General features: G+C 46.1%; 1 protein-coding gene across 2 annotated transcripts in view; it reads right to left on the bottom strand.

Moving 5' to 3' along the window:
• ABL1 (ABL proto-oncogene 1, non-receptor tyrosine kinase) overlaps positions 1-16,659 on the bottom strand; it is a 174,884-nt gene that overhangs the window by 17,676 nt on the left and 140,549 nt on the right. For both annotated transcript variants that reach the window (XM_024252104.3, XM_024252105.3), the window contains exons 2-4: positions 15,756-15,929; positions 14,897-15,192; positions 6,963-7,235 (exon numbers count right to left, since the gene is read on the bottom strand). In XM_024252104.3, the coding sequence (XP_024107872.2) occupies positions 6,963-7,235; positions 14,897-15,192; positions 15,756-15,929 (743 nt within the window). The remainder of the gene's footprint in view (positions 1-6,962; positions 7,236-14,896; positions 15,193-15,755; positions 15,930-16,659) is intronic.

Here is a 16,659-nt window from a genome sequence, read left to right as displayed (position 1 = left end):
AACAACCTGGTCAACATGGTGAAACCCCATCTCTACTAAAAATACAAAAAGTAGCTAGGCGTGGTGGCGCATGCCTGTAGTTCCAGCTACTCGGGAGGCTGACGCAGGAGAATCACTTGAATTCGGGAGGAGGAGGTTGCAGTGAGCCGAGATCGCACCACTGCACTTCAGCCTGGGTGACAGAGTGAGACTTCATCTCAAAATAGAAAACCAAAACAACAACAACAAAACAGCCTACGTTTGTAGTTGTGTTAAACTGGAAATATCCCTGATGCAATTCTGTGACATTCCTTTACTTTCATTAAAAAATTTCCTATCATTTTGCTGAAGAAAATCCTCTTTATATAGTAAAATAAAACTAACTCGGATGAATGAGGGTGAAGGAAACACTTTGAGTGAAAGCTATGAATTTTCAGCCTGGTCTCGTCTTGTGCTTGTTAGGGAGGGAGATGGGTCAACTGGCCTCTTTGCACGAACTGACGAGGCTGGCCCAGATGCAGATGAACATTCTGGGCGGTACAGCGGAGCGGTTAAGAGAATGACTTGTGGATTATACTGACCTAGCTCTGCTGCTGTGTGACCATGGTAAGTTACTCACCCTCTCTGAATCTGTTTTCTCATCTGCACAACAGAGAGAATGTCAGTATCTCCCTTGTGCACAGAGTGCCAAGAGCAGTTCCTGGAATGAGGCCAGCACTCACTCAGCAGTGCTTGCTTTTACTACTATTAAGGCAGTTTATCTCTATTCCTGAGTAGACTGAACAGATAGCTCGTAGAAAACAAAGGCTGGTTCTTTAATGAATACTAGGGTTGTTTATCTTCTCATAGATACATTCTCCCAGACTCAACATCTCACAGGTATTTTCTTTTTTTTGAGACAGAGTCTTGCTCTGTCACCCAGGCTAGAGTGCAGTGGCGCGATCTCGGCTCACTGCAAGCTCCGCCTCCCGGGTTCATGCCATTCTCCTGCCTCAGCCTCCAGAGTAGCTGGGACTACAGGCGCCCACCACCATGCACAGCTAATTTTTTGTATTTTTAGTAGAGACGGGGTTTCACCATGTCAACCAGGATGGTCTTGATCTCCTGACCTTGTGATCCGCCCTCCTCGGCCTCCCAGAGTGCTGGGATTACAGGCGTAAGCCACCGCACCCGGCCCTCACAGGTATTTTCTAATCAGTTTCCTCCTTTTTGCTCACCCCCGAGCATAGGTATTCTACAGCATGAAAAAGAGCACTGTTTTTAAAAATGGCTTGGCCTCTCTGGGAGGCCGAGGCAGGCAGGTAACTTGAGGCCAGGAGTTCGAGACCAGCCTGGCCACATGGTGAAACTGCGTCTCTACTAAAAATGCAAAAATTAGCCAGGCATGGTGGCAGGAGCCTGTAATGCCAGCTACTCAGGAGGCCGAGGCAGAAGAATTGCTTGAACCCAGGAGGACGTTGCAGTGAACCGAGATCATGCCACTGCACTCTAGCCTTAGCTACTGGGCAAAACTCTGTCTGAAAAAAAAAAAAGAAAAAAAGAAAAAAGAAATGGCTTGGCCTTCCAGCAGTTTCTGTGTAGCAGGCTTTCAATATCTCGCTCTCAGCAGGGACCCCCTCCCTGAGCAGGGCCATTATCTACAGATAGATCAGTTTCCACATCTGTTTCTGGTTAACCAAATGCTAGGTGAGAGAGGTTACAGGCACAGTGAAACACCACAGGGATTATCCTTACTTCCAATATTCCTTCACCCATCAGATGAATCAGGATCAACACGGCTAAATACATCGAAGAGACTGCCGGGTGTGGTGGCTCATGCCTGTAATCCCAGCACTTTGGGAGGCCAAGGAGGGCGGATCATGAGGTCAGGAGATCGAGACCATCCTGGCTAACACGGTGAAACCCTGTCTCTACTAAAAATACAAAAAAATTAGCCGGCGTGGTGGCGGGCGCCTGTAGTCCCAGCTACTCAGGAGGCTGAGGCAGGAGAATTGCTTGAACCCGGGAGGCGGAGCTTGCAGTGAGCCGAGATCGCGCCACTGTACTCCAGCCTGGGTGACAGAGTGAGACTCTGTCTCAAAAAAAAAAAAAAAAAAAAGAAGAAAAAAAAAAAACCAAAACATTGGAGGGACAGAGTTAGACTGAGGAAGGCGATTCACACTCCAGAGGTGGGACTTGAAGCTCGAGAGGAAAGCCCATGAGAGACCACCTCGCAGAGGAGCCCCCAGACGCATCTCCCTGGTCAGAGGAGAACCCACTGCAAGGAATGCCTGTCTTGCAAGAGCAAGTGCAACCTGGCAACAGTAGGCTCCGAGCCCTCCTTGTGCGGCCAGAGAGCCACTGCGTACAACTGCCAAGGGTACAACTGTCCTTCTTCTCGGCTTCTTTCTGGAGCTCCCCAGGTAACACCCATTTCCTGGGAGAAATAAAACCGAAACACACTGTGCTGGGTAGAGGAAACAGGCACTCTCTCAACACCACTGGGGAGTGCAGATTGATGACACAAACTCCTTGGAAGGTACTTTGGCAGTATGGTCAAGGCCATAAATGCACATGGTCCCTGATCCAGTAGTTTCTGGAAGCTGACCCACCAGGATAGTTTCACATACATGCAAATGAGGGGAATCCCTGTGCTGCTGTTTAGAACAGCAAAATACTGGAAATAAGACAAAGGCCCACTGAACATTGGTACATGTTAAAATATATCCATACAAAAACAAGACAACCTTATGTATATCGATAAGGAACAACTGCCAAGACACATGATGTGGACAACAGAAGACAGAGATCCGTGCCTATGGGATGCTGTCACCTGGTTAAAAAAAGGTTCACATATGAGGACTCAGGAAAGACACAGAACTCGAGGGTGGGACAACCTATTCAAAAAAACATATCCTGTACATTATTTTCCACTGTTTCAGTAGTAAATTTGTCAGTTAGCTCATGAGTCAATCTAAATGCCACAGCTAGATCACCAGCGGTCTTTTCCAAATTCTATTACTTAGAGAACTGATTCATAGAAAAAAAAACACTGATGTACAAACTTTGAATACAGTTCATTTAAAAATTGCAGCCTCTTAGCTGGGCACAGTGGCACAAGCCTGTGATCCCTGCTACTCAGGAGGCTGAGGTGGGAGGACTGCTTGAGCCAGGAGTTTGAGGCCAGCTGGGCAACATAGTGAGACCCCGTTCCCCCACCTCAAAAAAATTAGAGCTTCTTGTACTTGACTGTTGGTTTTCTTAAGCACGTCCTCCCTTTAACACAGATAGCAAGACTATGTCCTGCCCAATACTGTCAAAATTCAAGGGTGCAGTTCCCAATGAGCCTTTGCTGTAATTCCAGTTTCCCATCTGCAGGGGTCAGCCTAGTGTCCTCCTTTTTTCCTGTTCTCTTCTGTCTTCCTTCTGCCTGGAAGGTACACCCAAGGCTGCTTTACTTGTTCACTATGGAGTCATGGTTAAAAGTAGGCCTTTGCTCCCCCTGCTGGCAAAGGAGGACTCTGGCTCTGCCCTTGGAGAAGCCAGCGATAGGAAACAGGCTGGATGGGAGGAAACTGAGGCCCAAAAATCGGCTGAGGGAAGGATGCTTGGGCGAGGCTGCAAGGATTTTTCAAGGGTTTTGAAGAGGAAGGTAGATCGTAGCCACAACCTGTAAAGGAAGTAAATGGGAGAGTGGGGGAAAAGGTGATTTATTTTTTAAAGGCCTAACTGTGGCTTATGTAAATTTTTTATGGTGTTTGAGAAATAAGAACCTGGGTTCAATTTAAAAAAAGAAGAGCTGAGCTTTGGAGCTGAGTGCCCCGGTTCAAATCCTGATGCTGCCACTCCTGGCTGTGTGATGCCAGGTCGGTCACTTAACCTCTCTCTCTTCCATTTTCTCAGTATTCAAATGCTGATACAGGGTGAATGTCCCTTAACTGAACGGCTTGGGACTACAAGTGTTTCAGAGCTCAGATCTCTGCAGATTTGGGAATATCCACACTATATTACCAGATGAGCACTCCAAATATGAAAATCCAAAATCTGAAATGTTCCAGTATGCATTTCCTCTGAGCTGCATGCTGGTGCTCAAAAAGTTTTGGATTTGGGAGCATTTAGGATTTGGGATTTTAGGGTTCGGGATGCTCAACCTGGAAGGATCTTAAGGTTGTGAGGATTCAATGAGATGCGACATGTAGTAAGCACAGAGGTCTCTGCCAGGCACACAGCAAGGGCACAATGAAAGCTGAATGTTAGCCACTGCCATGATTTAGGATCCACTCAAGGATTTCAGCATTTTTTTTTTTTTTTTTGGAGACAGGGTCTCACTCTGCTGCCCAGGCAGGAGTGCAGTGGTGCGATTACAGCTCACTGCAGCCTCAACCTCCCGGGCTCAGGTAATCCTCCCATGTCAGCCTCCCAAATAGCTAGGACTACAGATGCACCACCAAGCCTGGCTAATTTTTTTGGTATTTTTTGTAGAGGCAGAGTTTTGCCATGTTGCCCAGGCTGGTCTTTAACTCCTGGACTCAAGCAATCCACCACCCTTGGCCTTCCAAAGTGCTGGGATTACAGGCGTAAGCCATCGTGCCTGGCAATTTCAGCTTCTATAGCAAAGGTAAATGTCCAATATTTACACTCATCTTATTTGACAAATAGGCAACATACTGCAGGGATGTTTCTGCACACGGCCAGGAGGAAGGAGGGCTAATTTATTTAGCAGTTGCTTAGTACCGTATTTTCAGGTAACACACTTCCAGAAAGGGACATACTGCCTTTTCCCTAATTAGATACCACTCCGGGTGACTGCCCACAGAAATCCACGCAATGACATCCTGTAATTCTTTACCAACTGTGAGATCGTAAGTTAATTAGGCTCTTGGGAAAAATTATTACAAGTATAATTAAAAGCAGAGTAACACATTATTAGTAAAGCACATTCTGAAAGGCATCCACTTTAGATTCAGTGATATAAGAAACCCACCCCACAAACCACACAGGTCTCCAGTAGGTACCCTCCTCTGGAGTCTCCTCCTTCACTTGTTCAGAAAACAATACCACAGCACCATCTACTGAAGTAGCGTTTCCTCAAATGTCAAGTTGTACAACCTGATCTTGGAAGTTTTCAGACAAGCTTTTACTGGTTGAAATCTAGTGTATTTTGCGCTTGGAATCTTCCTTCATTTTACAAATCCTGGTAAAAGTGTGCTGAAATCTAGGCCTTTCTCAGTTTGCTGAGTTGGTCAAGGCCCCATTTCTTGGGTCTAGTCTTCAACCCTGTGCAACCCAAGGAGATGGGGCACCTGCACAGCCCCCCGTCCCTCCTTCGTTCACCCCCTGGTGGTGTCCCGAGGACTGCTGCGCTGCAATCCTTCTTCCTCCTACTACCTGGACCACCCCATGTCTCAGGTGAAGAACTCTGTCCCATTCATCTTCTAATCCCAGGGTTGAGCCCAGGAACCGTCAAATAGAAGTGAAGAACTTGATAAATATTTATCAAGTCCAGGGCCGGCGTGGTGGCTCATGACTATAATTCCAGCACTCTAGGAGGCTGAGGTAGGCAGATCACTTGAGGTCAGGAGTTCGAGACCAGCCTGGCCAACATAGCAAAACCCCATCTCTACTAAAAATACAAACATTAGCTGGGTGTGGTGGCGGATGCCTGTAATCCCAGCTACTCGTGAGGCTGAGGAAGGAGAATCGCCAATTTGGGGAGGTGGAGGTTGCAGTGAGCTGAGATCATGCCACTGCACTCTAGCCTAGGCAACAGAGTAAGACTCCATCTCAAAAAAAGAAAAGAAAAAGTCCTATCTGAGAAATATCCAGGGTCCTTAGGGTAACCCCAAACCATGCCCCCACCCCAGTGCCAGTCCTGCCTCAAAGACAGGCACGTGTTGAATAAGAGCAACCTTTGGTTTCTAGGACTAAAGAATGTGATCTTTTCTCTAAAGCAGCCACTTTATACCAGCCAGAAATCATACTTCCCATTTCACTATGCCTTTGGGTGAAGGCATCAGGTCAGTCAGAGAGTCCCTAAAAGGGAGGCATGTGGCTGCACCAGTCTCAATGTGTGCACCTGACTTCTGAGACACATGCACAAACTAAGCTTTATTTTTCCCAGAGGTGGATGTTTCAGTTCTTTTCTAATAGCTCTAAAAAGGGGCTCCCTCTCTTGATTTCTGTGCACAGGTCAAGGTAATCAAAGTTCATTTAAAACAAGTGGATATAATGTAAGTCAACACTAGGGGACACCCTCGCCACAGGGAATAGCCTGGATCACATTTTGAAGAATGCAAAGGGCTGAAAATGAAAACTTCCTTCCCTTGGCGTCCTAAGGGTTTCAAAGAACTTCAAAAGAAGAAAAAAACCTGCCTGGAAACTACAAACACTATTCATTAGTGGAGAGGGTAAAGTCCCAGTTAACAAGAAAGACCAGACTGTATCTGAGTTGGTCAAAAGCGAGTTTCCTGGACGCCTTTCTAGCGGGGACACTTCCACCTCTGCCTGCAGGAGTCTGGGCAGCTGCAGAATTGGAACCCACTGGGGATGCCCAGGGCACCTGCCTTCCAAATCAGCCCACAAAAATCCACAGAAGAGTCAAATGTATTTTGGTTAAATCTTCTTTCAAAACTCAGAGATCTTTTTTTCCTCCTTAACTCTTAGGTAGGAAGTGATTTCCATGCTGCACGAACAGCATGGAAATCCACGGCTTTAAAAACCTTGCCGTAGAATGAGAAAACCTCTCCAAATGACTAATCTTTTTACACCAAAACCCCTACGCGCTTGTCAGCTCTCACCATATGTGGAAACACACTCGGACGATGAGAATGATTCTACTCCTACAAAGACACAAGGATGATGTAAGACGGAAAAGTCAATTCCGTGGCACCAATGAAGCCCTCGGACAGCAGGCGGGAGGTAGACTTCCGGGCAGATGCATCGCCTAATGCCAGCAGACGCCTTGCCCCACGTACCCTGGGCGGCCCCTGGTGGTCCCAGCCTACCTTCAAGGTCTTCACGGCCACCGTCAGGCTGTATTTCTTCCACACGCCCTCGTACACCTCCCCATACTGGCCCCCGCCCAGCTTGTGCTTCATGGTGATGTCCGTGCGTTCCATCTCCCACTTGTCGTAGTTGGGCGACACACCGTAGACAGTGGGCTTGTTGCGCTTGGGGGCTGGATAATGGAGCGTGGTGATGAGCCCATCGGCCACTGTTGAATGATGATGAACCAGCTCGGCCAGGGTGTTGAAGCGGCTCTCGGAGGAGACGTAGAGCTGAAGGAAACAGGGAACAGCCTTCAGCCCACAGAAACAGGCAAGCTCAAAGAGATCACGTGAGCCAGTTTGGCTGAGCCTTAATTCACTGCACAGCAAAATCTCACATAAGCAGCTCTCCACACAGGACAGAGTGTTTAGAAGACCACTTCTGCTGTCTTTCTCTACGTGTGTTCTAAGTTACTCGCTCAAGCAGAAAGACACAATAAAAGGCCTCAGGGCCTCTACCTGCTGCTGCTCCCTCTGCCTGAAATCTCCTACTCCCTCATCTTCCGTGCCCAGTTCTCGCTTCCCGTTCCAAGGCCAGTTTTAACGTCCATGAAGTCTTCCCCAACCACCCAATCTAAAGTCATCACACGGCATGAGTCATCCTACCACCTGTCTTATTTCTCAGCAATGGACCCACTAGTAGCTCATAATTTCCTGTTTATCTGCTTAATTACTGTCTGTCTCCACCTAAGAGCATGGAAGCTTCATGAAAATAGAACCCTACGCTGTTTCCATTCCAATGTTGAGAACCGGAAATCAACATGTAATAAGTATTCAATAAATAACTGTTGATTAAATTAACACACGGTAGAACTTGGTGGGTAGTTGCTGGTAGGAAAAGCAAAGAATTCATTTAATTTATAATTTAAAGGGGATAAACCTAGAATGAAATAGTGACCAGAAGATGAAAACCACTAAACACATCCAACACGAGGAAGCAAAAGGAAGGATTTACGACACTAGAGCATTCGGTCCCCGTGTGAGAGCTACAGCAGGTGAGGACCTAGGGTCAAACCCTGCATGTAGAGTTTGCATCTGGACACAACAGAGACGGAGAGGAAGAAGGAACAGGCTGGCAGAAAGCAACAATGCAGCAGGTGCCAGCTACCTGTTTTCTTCTCTTTTCATTGGTGTGGCAAGGGAATACTTCCTTACCAAAAACAATTCCACATGAAAATCCACATAAAACATCTGGACTCCAGGCACATAACTGCATCTACTGGCTTGCTCAGGGCAGCCAACCATCACTGAAGGTAGAAAGAAGACTTAAGATCATGACTAGGCGTTCAGAAGACTTGCCCAAACTGCAAAGACGTGGGAAGAAGGAGCAGATTTGGGACAGGGGTGATGCTTGGGACGAGAGGGAGAAAAGAGAACAGGATCAGGCTTCAGCTGTAACTGTAATATCTTATTACTTAAAAAAAAGAAAAGGGAAGAAAAAGCCTGAAATACACACAGCAAGGCCAAGGCCTTTGGCTGTGGGTTATGTCAGGCACCATTACTATATGTCTGTAATAGTAAATAAGAAAAATATTTTTAAAAGAAGGTAGCAAAGAAATATACAAGTTAGTCCCATTGACAACCCTCAAGAAGGTAAAAAGGATTTGTCAACAGGAAGGTTTTTCTTTCTTTTGTTTTGCTCAGGGAGGTAACACAAGTGAATTCCTAAAACACGCAAGCCAAAGGCACACATTTTGGGGTTACACTCTTTTGGTAACAATCTTACTAAAATAAAATTCTGAGAAATGCAAAACTTGTCTAGAAAGATTGCTCCGCTCTGGGGAACTTGCTCCTGGTTTAAGGACTGTGGCCTGGGGACACTGACTTATTCCTCTGCAAGACAGGGCCTCTGAATGGCAAGACTTTCCAGGACGTGGAGGCCCCGCTTTTATTCTTGAGAGCACTGAAGAGAAGCCTCTGAGTGAACTGCTCTAGGGACACACACCATGAGTCATGCTCAGACCCACGAACGTGCACACAGGAATGCGTCGGGGAGCGGAAGTCGGCACTGCTGAGGGCTGCCGTTAGCTTCATAACCACACAGTGACGTCCACTCCTTCAGTGCTAGTCACCAACACAAGTGCTGTACACAAAGAAAACGGAGCAGGACCTGGGGTCAGCTCCCAATCCCCGACCCTCTGGAAAAGTCTGTCAGCTGTCCGATTACTTCAGAGCAGGTGGCAAGTGCTCCAACCCCTGTTCTCAGGTTAGCTCAGCTGATGGTGTGCTCCCTACCAAGGACTCTAGAGACGCGAGAAAAGCCATTCCAAGAGGACATTCCTGGAATCAGAGCACCACTCCCACCTTGGAAATCACTGGCACAGTACAGAGTCAAAGAGCCCGTGTGGCCTGCTGGGCTCCAGGGCAGGGCACCTGGGAGCAAGTCTCACTATCCCTCTCTCCCGTCGGAGCAGGAAGCACACAGGCCTCGAAGGAGTGCTCCCCAACTGGCAGATCGGGTTCCTTCACTCCAGCGTGGAATGCTAATGGCTCCCCTAAGTCCTAGTTTATGCAGAATTTCTTCTTGGGCTCATTTGATTCCCCCATTGGCTACTGTGTTAGAGACTTCAGTTACAGGAGGTTTCACTGAATGGCCCAACTTTATCCTTTTCAATAATTAAATTTATAGACCTTGTGACTTAGTTCATTTTTCAACATAAAACTTACATACTGACACTTACTAAATATTAAAACCATTCTCCCCCAAAGGCACTGCATATTCGGTTCACAGCCATCTTCCCCGTGTCCCACTAACAGTCAAGGCTGGCGCTTCCTTCTGATTAGTTCTAGGTTTTGAGCAGCATTTGTTGGGGAACTGTGTAATCATCAGGAATTCATGGCATGTTCAGGGAAGAAAGTAAAGTTAGTGTCATGAATGGCATGTCATTACGCTATGCACCTGGTTCCATTAACACTCAGGTGCTCAGTCAGGGCTGCTGCCTCTCCCTAATCATGCACGAACCTGAAGGATAGGACTTGTCAAAGAAACTCTTAGAAATAGCATTTTGCCGGGAGCAGTGGCTCACGCCTGTAATCCCAACACTTTGGGAGGCCGAGGCGGGCAGATCACGAGGTCAGGCGTTTGAAACCAGCCTGGCCAACATGGTGAAACCCCATCTCTACTAAAAATACAAAAATTAGCCGAGCGTGCTGGTGGGCACCTGTAGTCTCAGCTACTTGAGAGACTGAGGCAGGAGAATCGCTTGAACCCGGCAGGCGCAGGTTGCAATGAACCGAGATTGTGCCACTGTACTCCAGCCTGGGTGACAAGAGTGAGACTCTGTCTAAAAAAAAAAAAAAAAAAAGAAAAGAAACAGCATTTCTTTTGGCAGCCACACTGACAGGCCTAACGGAGCTTAGACTTGTGCAACCTTTGGCTGCTTTGGGCCCGGGAGTCCCACCTCAGACATACTGTTTACAGGTTGCTCAGCCAGGAAGCAAGTTCCCCTGAGAGCTGCTCACACACCAGCAGGAAGGCAAGTCTCGCAGTACACAAGAACAGTCCAAAGCTCCTCCTCCAGAGCAGGTTAGCCACGTGCTCGGCTTTTCACCAGGAGGCCTACGCCTGCTGAGCCACTGTCAGGGCAGGTAAACCTTAAACATCCAAGAGGCTGTGTAAATGGTCCCTTCCTGCAACTCTGCTGAAGCTTAGGGCCTTGGATCTGTCACTTCAGCACACCATGAAAATAAATGTCAACTGGGCAAATTTCTTTCAAAAAAAGGAAAGACTCTATTAAGGACTAGAAGGAATCGAGGAACTGACAGGGGCATCTCACAGAAGTCAATGAGGTGTGGACACATTCAGAACTAAGAACTTTACACAGGAGGTGGTGAAGAAAAATCAATCTTCAATTCCGCTATGTCAACAGAGGGTTACAACTTTGGGAAAGTATCAGAAAAATGACAATCAAATCCCAGGGTATCCTGAGATTTTTGAGACTGTCAAGGATCCTAGGAAACGGCAATGGCTCAGTTTAGTATTGGCCCCTTCAAGAGTCCAGCTTATAACTCCCAGTCCCCAGCTCTGGGCCCCGAGCTGGTGGTCCTCGGCTGATGACCCACAAGGGCTGCTGAAAAGCTCAGAACACGAGGAGAGAGGCAAATAAGAGCCAAGAGGGGGAGGCAGAAAGAAATCCTTTGGGGCCTTACAGAAGAATCTTCAAAATTCAGTTGTTTTCTAAAGATGAGCTATTTTAAAAATAAGAACCAAACTTATTCAACCCCAGCCTATTCCTCCTATCAGTCTTAAATTTTCCCCTTAGAAATCCAAAAAGGATTGCATCAAAGTTCTGCTATGTGAGCAGCATTTTTCAGCGGCGAGCCACACGGTCACACGCATAGCTGTGGGAGCTCCCTCTAACGATGTTCACTCATTCCAGCGATACGATCCTACCCAACACACCCCCTCGAGTGCGGCCCTCACAGGAAGGAACCTCCACAGACGGTCTGCTGGATGACGCTGTGGGCTCAGAAGTCCCCAGGTGCCCAAACAGCTGATGGGAGAGTCTGTGCCAGGTGGGGAGGGAGGAGGCAAGACGCCAAGGGAAGTGTGATGTGTTGCCCGATGGTGGACACTACCTGGTCACGTGAGCTCCCTGTGCTCTACCTGGAATGAAACAAACCCACCTGGCACATACTAGCTTTTAGACAGAGGCATCTTAGGCAGATTCTCCCTCTTTGGATGAATCTCAAATTCTGCAAATCACGTATCCCATATGCAGGCCTTTCCTTGCCCCTTTGAACAGTATTTTAGACCAACCCCTAGCTAATGAGCTGTCACACTAGATCATGCCTGCCTGCATCTGTTCCAAGGTTGCTGATTAAACAGCTCTAGGGAAAAGAAACCATTATCCTGTTCGGTGCAAACCTCAAGTGATTATCTCGGTGCAGCATGACTTGCCTTGGATAAATAGCACAGATGGGAAGCAAGCTGTCTGCTCCAGAAAATCACCACCCATGGGCGGTGCACCCTGGTGTTCTGATTCACTAGAAAGGTACCTTGTGGTCTGAAGGCTCTTTCAAAGGGCCCAATGCCCTGAAGTACATCCCTCAGAATGGAAGAACGCAGCTCCACCTCTGGGATAAGAACAATAACCCAAAAAGCAAGCTGACAGGCCCATGTCTAGTCACACAGGGATAACAGGCTCTGTTGTCCGTCATGCACACTGCAGTGATGGTACTAAAGAATTCTGCAGTGGTGGAAAGCATCAGATATGGGCAATAGGACTTCAGCCAGAAGACTTTGGGATGTGAAGAAAAATAAGAACATTAAAAAGGAAGTATATGTATGTTCATATGGTACAAGTGAATGTGTGAAGACAGCCAAAAAAAAAAAAAAAAAGTTAAAAAGGTAAGTGGGGACTGGCCTGTAAGATACCACATGGTATAAAGCTATAGCAATTACAAGTTTGGTACTGGCATACAGATAGACAGACCAATGGAAGAGAACAGAGAGGTCAACAGGCCTAGGTACACATATACACTTGGTATATTTCTAACATGTAGAAAAAAGATGAATTTACTAATTGGCATAAAGATGACTCAAAATATGCCACATGCATATTCAACATAATGAGATGCCATTCTTTACCAGTCAGAGTGACAAAGATGTTTTTACACATCTAATAATAAACTGTTGGTGTGGGTTAAGGGGAAACAAGCCCTTTCATGGATTGTTTGTGGGAGAACAAATTTGTATAATTTCTATAGAGGGTGACCTCTATACCTTCAATCAGTTCTACCAACTTATCTGCATCCACTTACACCCACACAAAGAAGCACGTGCAATGCATTTTCAAACCAGGCCATGGGCCACTAGTCAGTCTATGAAATAAATTTAGTGGATTACAACCAGAATTTTTTAAAAAATGAAATAGAACAGAATGAAATACAAACTATCAGAGTGCGTTACATACAGTAACGGTAGGTAAGACTTCATAAAACTTTTGTTATATTGTGAGGGCTGGGTGGTGATGTAAAATGAGTTTTTCTTACAGCAAACCCAGATTTTTAAAAAGGTTTGAAAGCCACCTCATATCAGCATTATTTACAATAACTAAAGATTGGAAACAACCTAAAAGTCAACCAGCAGGGGACTACTAAGTGACAGTTCATCCATGATACACAGTCACTGGTAAGAATGAGGCAGCTCTAAACCTGTTGCCATAAAACAATCTCAAAGGTGTATTATCACACGGGAGACGCATGATGCAGAACAGCCTGGAGCATGTATCATTTGTGTGCCTTTTTGAATATAAACATCCATATAAACATCTATATACCATTTATCTATGTCCAGGTAACTCTAGAAGGAACTAGTACCAGTGCTTGCCTCTGGGCAGGAAAAGTGAATTAGGAGACGATTACTTTTTACTGTAATTCATTTTGTTCTTTTGATTTTTTTTAACCATATGCATGCATTACATAGTATTAAAAAAATATAGGCTGGGCGCAGTGGCTCATGCCTGTAATCCCAGCATTTTGGGAGGCCAAGAAGGGCAGATTGCTTGAGCTCAATAGTTTGAGACTAGCCTGGGCAACATGGCGAGACCCTGTCTCTACTGAAAATACAAAAACGGCCGGGCGTGGTGGCTCACGCCTGTAATCCCAGCACTTTGGGATGCTGACGCAGGTGGATTACCTGAGGTCAGGAGTTCGAGACCAGCCTGACCAACATGGTGAAACCCTGTCTCTACTAAAAACACAAAATTAGCTGGGTGCGGTGGCAGATGCCTGTAATCTCAGCTACCTGGGAGGCTGAGGCAGGAGAAATGCTTGAACCCGGGAGGTGGAGGTTGCAGTAAGCCAAGAACACACCATTGCACTCTAGCTTGGGCAATGAGAGCGAAAACGCCATCTCAAAACAAACAAACAAACAAACAAACAAACAAAAAACAGCTGGGCATGGTGGTGTGCACCTGTGGTCCCAAGTACTCGGGAGGCTAAGGTGGGAGGATCACTTGAGCACGGGAAGCAGAGGTTGCAGTGAGCCAAGATCGCACCACTGTACTCCAGACTGGGTGACAGGGCAAGACTCCATCTCAAAAACAAACAAACAAACATACACCATCGGGACCACCCCAATCCACCTATCTACACTGTACCTCAACTACAGCCTGGTGCACTAGAGTAAACTGTGGGATCCAAGCCTATTCCATCAATGACTCACTAGGTTGACATCGGGCAAGATCTCTTTATGCCTCCCTTTCTTTAATGCAAAGATGCAGGTATTACAGCAATACCTCAGTCAATGCTAACTCCTCCCTTCTCTTTATGGACTCTTAAGGACTATTTATATGAAGACCACAAAATCATATAGGCCACCTCCCCTACAACACCACACTTTGGGTTTGGTAAGCTGTGGGTCTGATCCCGGTTTTCACTGAAAACTGCACGCGTGTATGCACGTATGTCCACACACCTCTCCATGAATGTGTTCATCCGCAGGAAGAAGCCCACATGCCAGGCGTCTGTGGGGGAGGGGATAGTAAAGTGGTCTTTCGCTCTAAGAAAGCTTATCTATTATTTGAATTTTTCTCATTGGGGATGATTTCTATCATTATAAAATATTTTTTTTAAAGGAAGAATCTTATTGTAAAAAATGTGTCCAAAACCCAACAGATATTCCTCCTATTTTAAGTAACTTGCTAACAACAAAACTCTAGCAAGACAATAAGAGAATCATACCAGTCCCAGGAACTTGTAGTATCACAGAACTGATCCTCAGTAAAGGGTCTTCATAAGGCTAACGGAATGACTCCCACTGTTTACTTGAAAGATTCTTTAAACATCTTCTTGGTTGAGCTTTCTTGCAATAATTTATCAATCCGACAGCAGGACCTCTGGTTCCCCTGCCCCAGGCCCATCAGCGCCCCCTGCCAAAGGTCCCCTACCTTGCCATCAGAAGCAGTGTTGATCCTGTAATGGTACACCCTCCCTTCGTATCTCAGCGAGATGGACCTCTGGCCAGGACTGCTCTCACTCTCACGCACCAAGAAGCTGCCATTGATCCCGCTGCTCAGCAGATACTCAGCAGCATTGCGGGACACAGGCCCATGGTACCAGGAGTGTTTCTCCAGACTGTTGACTGGCGTGATGTAGTTGCTTGGGACCCAGCCTTGGCCATTTTTGGTTTGGGCTTCACACCATTCCCCATTGTGATTATAGCCTAAGACCCGGAGCTTTTCACCTGAGAAGAAAGGAACCAAATCAGGTATATCAGCTCTGGAAACCAGCTTCGTTCTTTTTCATTGATTCTTGTGTAACTACTAAAAATCCCCAAATTCCTAAATACCAATTTCATTTTAACAAGTCCACATAAAGATATGCATTTATAAGTGTATGAGAATACACGTTTATATCTGAAGCTTCCTGTTTGTACTGAACAGATAGGTAAGTATATAGCCTCAGTTTTTATAAATCAATTATGTTTATTCAAGTGCTCTGTTCCTAATATAAGACATTTTAGGGAAATAATGCTTTTTCTTAGGGGAAAAATTGCGTTCAGTATTTTGTCCAGCTGTCCTTTTCAGTATAAAAAATAGGGCAAGTTCTGCTTTTGCCCAGGGCTATTGTACAAGAACTCCTCTAAGCAGAGGCGACTCCCTTAGAAACATGCGGTTGTTGTTTTGGATATCCCTGCAGTCCAGATTTCAAAACTGCTCCTTTAACGAGCAAAGGGTGGCAGGTCAAACCGCAATTCCCAGATTTCTGTCTCCTGTAACCACCACTAGCTGCCCACAACCCTTTTACCTTTAGTTATGCTTAGAGTGTTATCTCCACTGGCCACAAAATCATACAGTGCAACGAAAAGGTTGGGGTCATTTTCACTGGGTCCAGCGAGAAGGTTTTCCTTGGAGTTCCAACGAGCGGCTTCACTCAGACCCTGAGGCTCAAAGTCAGATGCTACTGGCCGCTGAAGGGCTTCTGGAAGAGAAAGGGGGGAACAGAAAAAAAGAAAAAGGAAGAGAAAATTGGGAGAAAAAATTAGTTTTATTCTGAGAAGCAAAAATATTTGTGTTTCCAACTTTGCACATTCCTATTTCGTTCCTTAACATTTATACATACTATTATTATTAAGGTGGTTTTTCAAAAAACTCTTCCTTTACTAAATCTTGTGGAAATTAAGTATTTTCACTCCAAGGTGGTAATTATTGTTCCCCAATAGTTTGAGCTTCTAAAATTCATTGATTCAATATGAGTTTAGTCAAATTAAAACAGTCTATCCACATATGCGTTTGCCTTTGCTTAAAATATGCAGTGGAAGTTTCTTGCTTTAGCCGGGCATGGTGGCTCATGCCCATAATCCCAGCACTTTGTGAGGCCAAGGTGGGTGGATTACCTGAGTTCAGGAGTTTGAGACCAACTTGACCAACGTGGTGAAACCCTGTCTCCATTAGACGTACAAAAATTAGCCAGGCGTGGTGACACACGCCTGTAGTCCCAGCTACTCAGGAGGCTGAGGCAGGAGAATCGCTTGAACCCAGGAGGTGGAGGTTTCAGTGAGCAGAGATTGCGCCACTGCACTCCAGCCTGGGTAACGAGAAACTCCGTCTCAAAAAAAAAAAAAACAAAAAAAAACAAAGAGGCCGGGGGTGGAGGCTCATGCCTGTAATCCCAACACTTTGGGAGGCTGAAGCAGGTAGATCATGAGGTC

The sequence above is a fragment of the Pongo abelii genome, chromosome 13, assembly GCF_028885655.2.
Source record: "Pongo abelii isolate AG06213 chromosome 13, NHGRI_mPonAbe1-v2.0_pri, whole genome shotgun sequence".
In the NCBI taxonomy this organism is placed as follows: Eukaryota; Metazoa; Chordata; class Mammalia; order Primates; family Hominidae; genus Pongo; species Pongo abelii.
The sequence above is the reverse complement of the archived record's forward strand: the minus strand, read 5'-3'. Positions and strand labels throughout refer to the sequence as shown.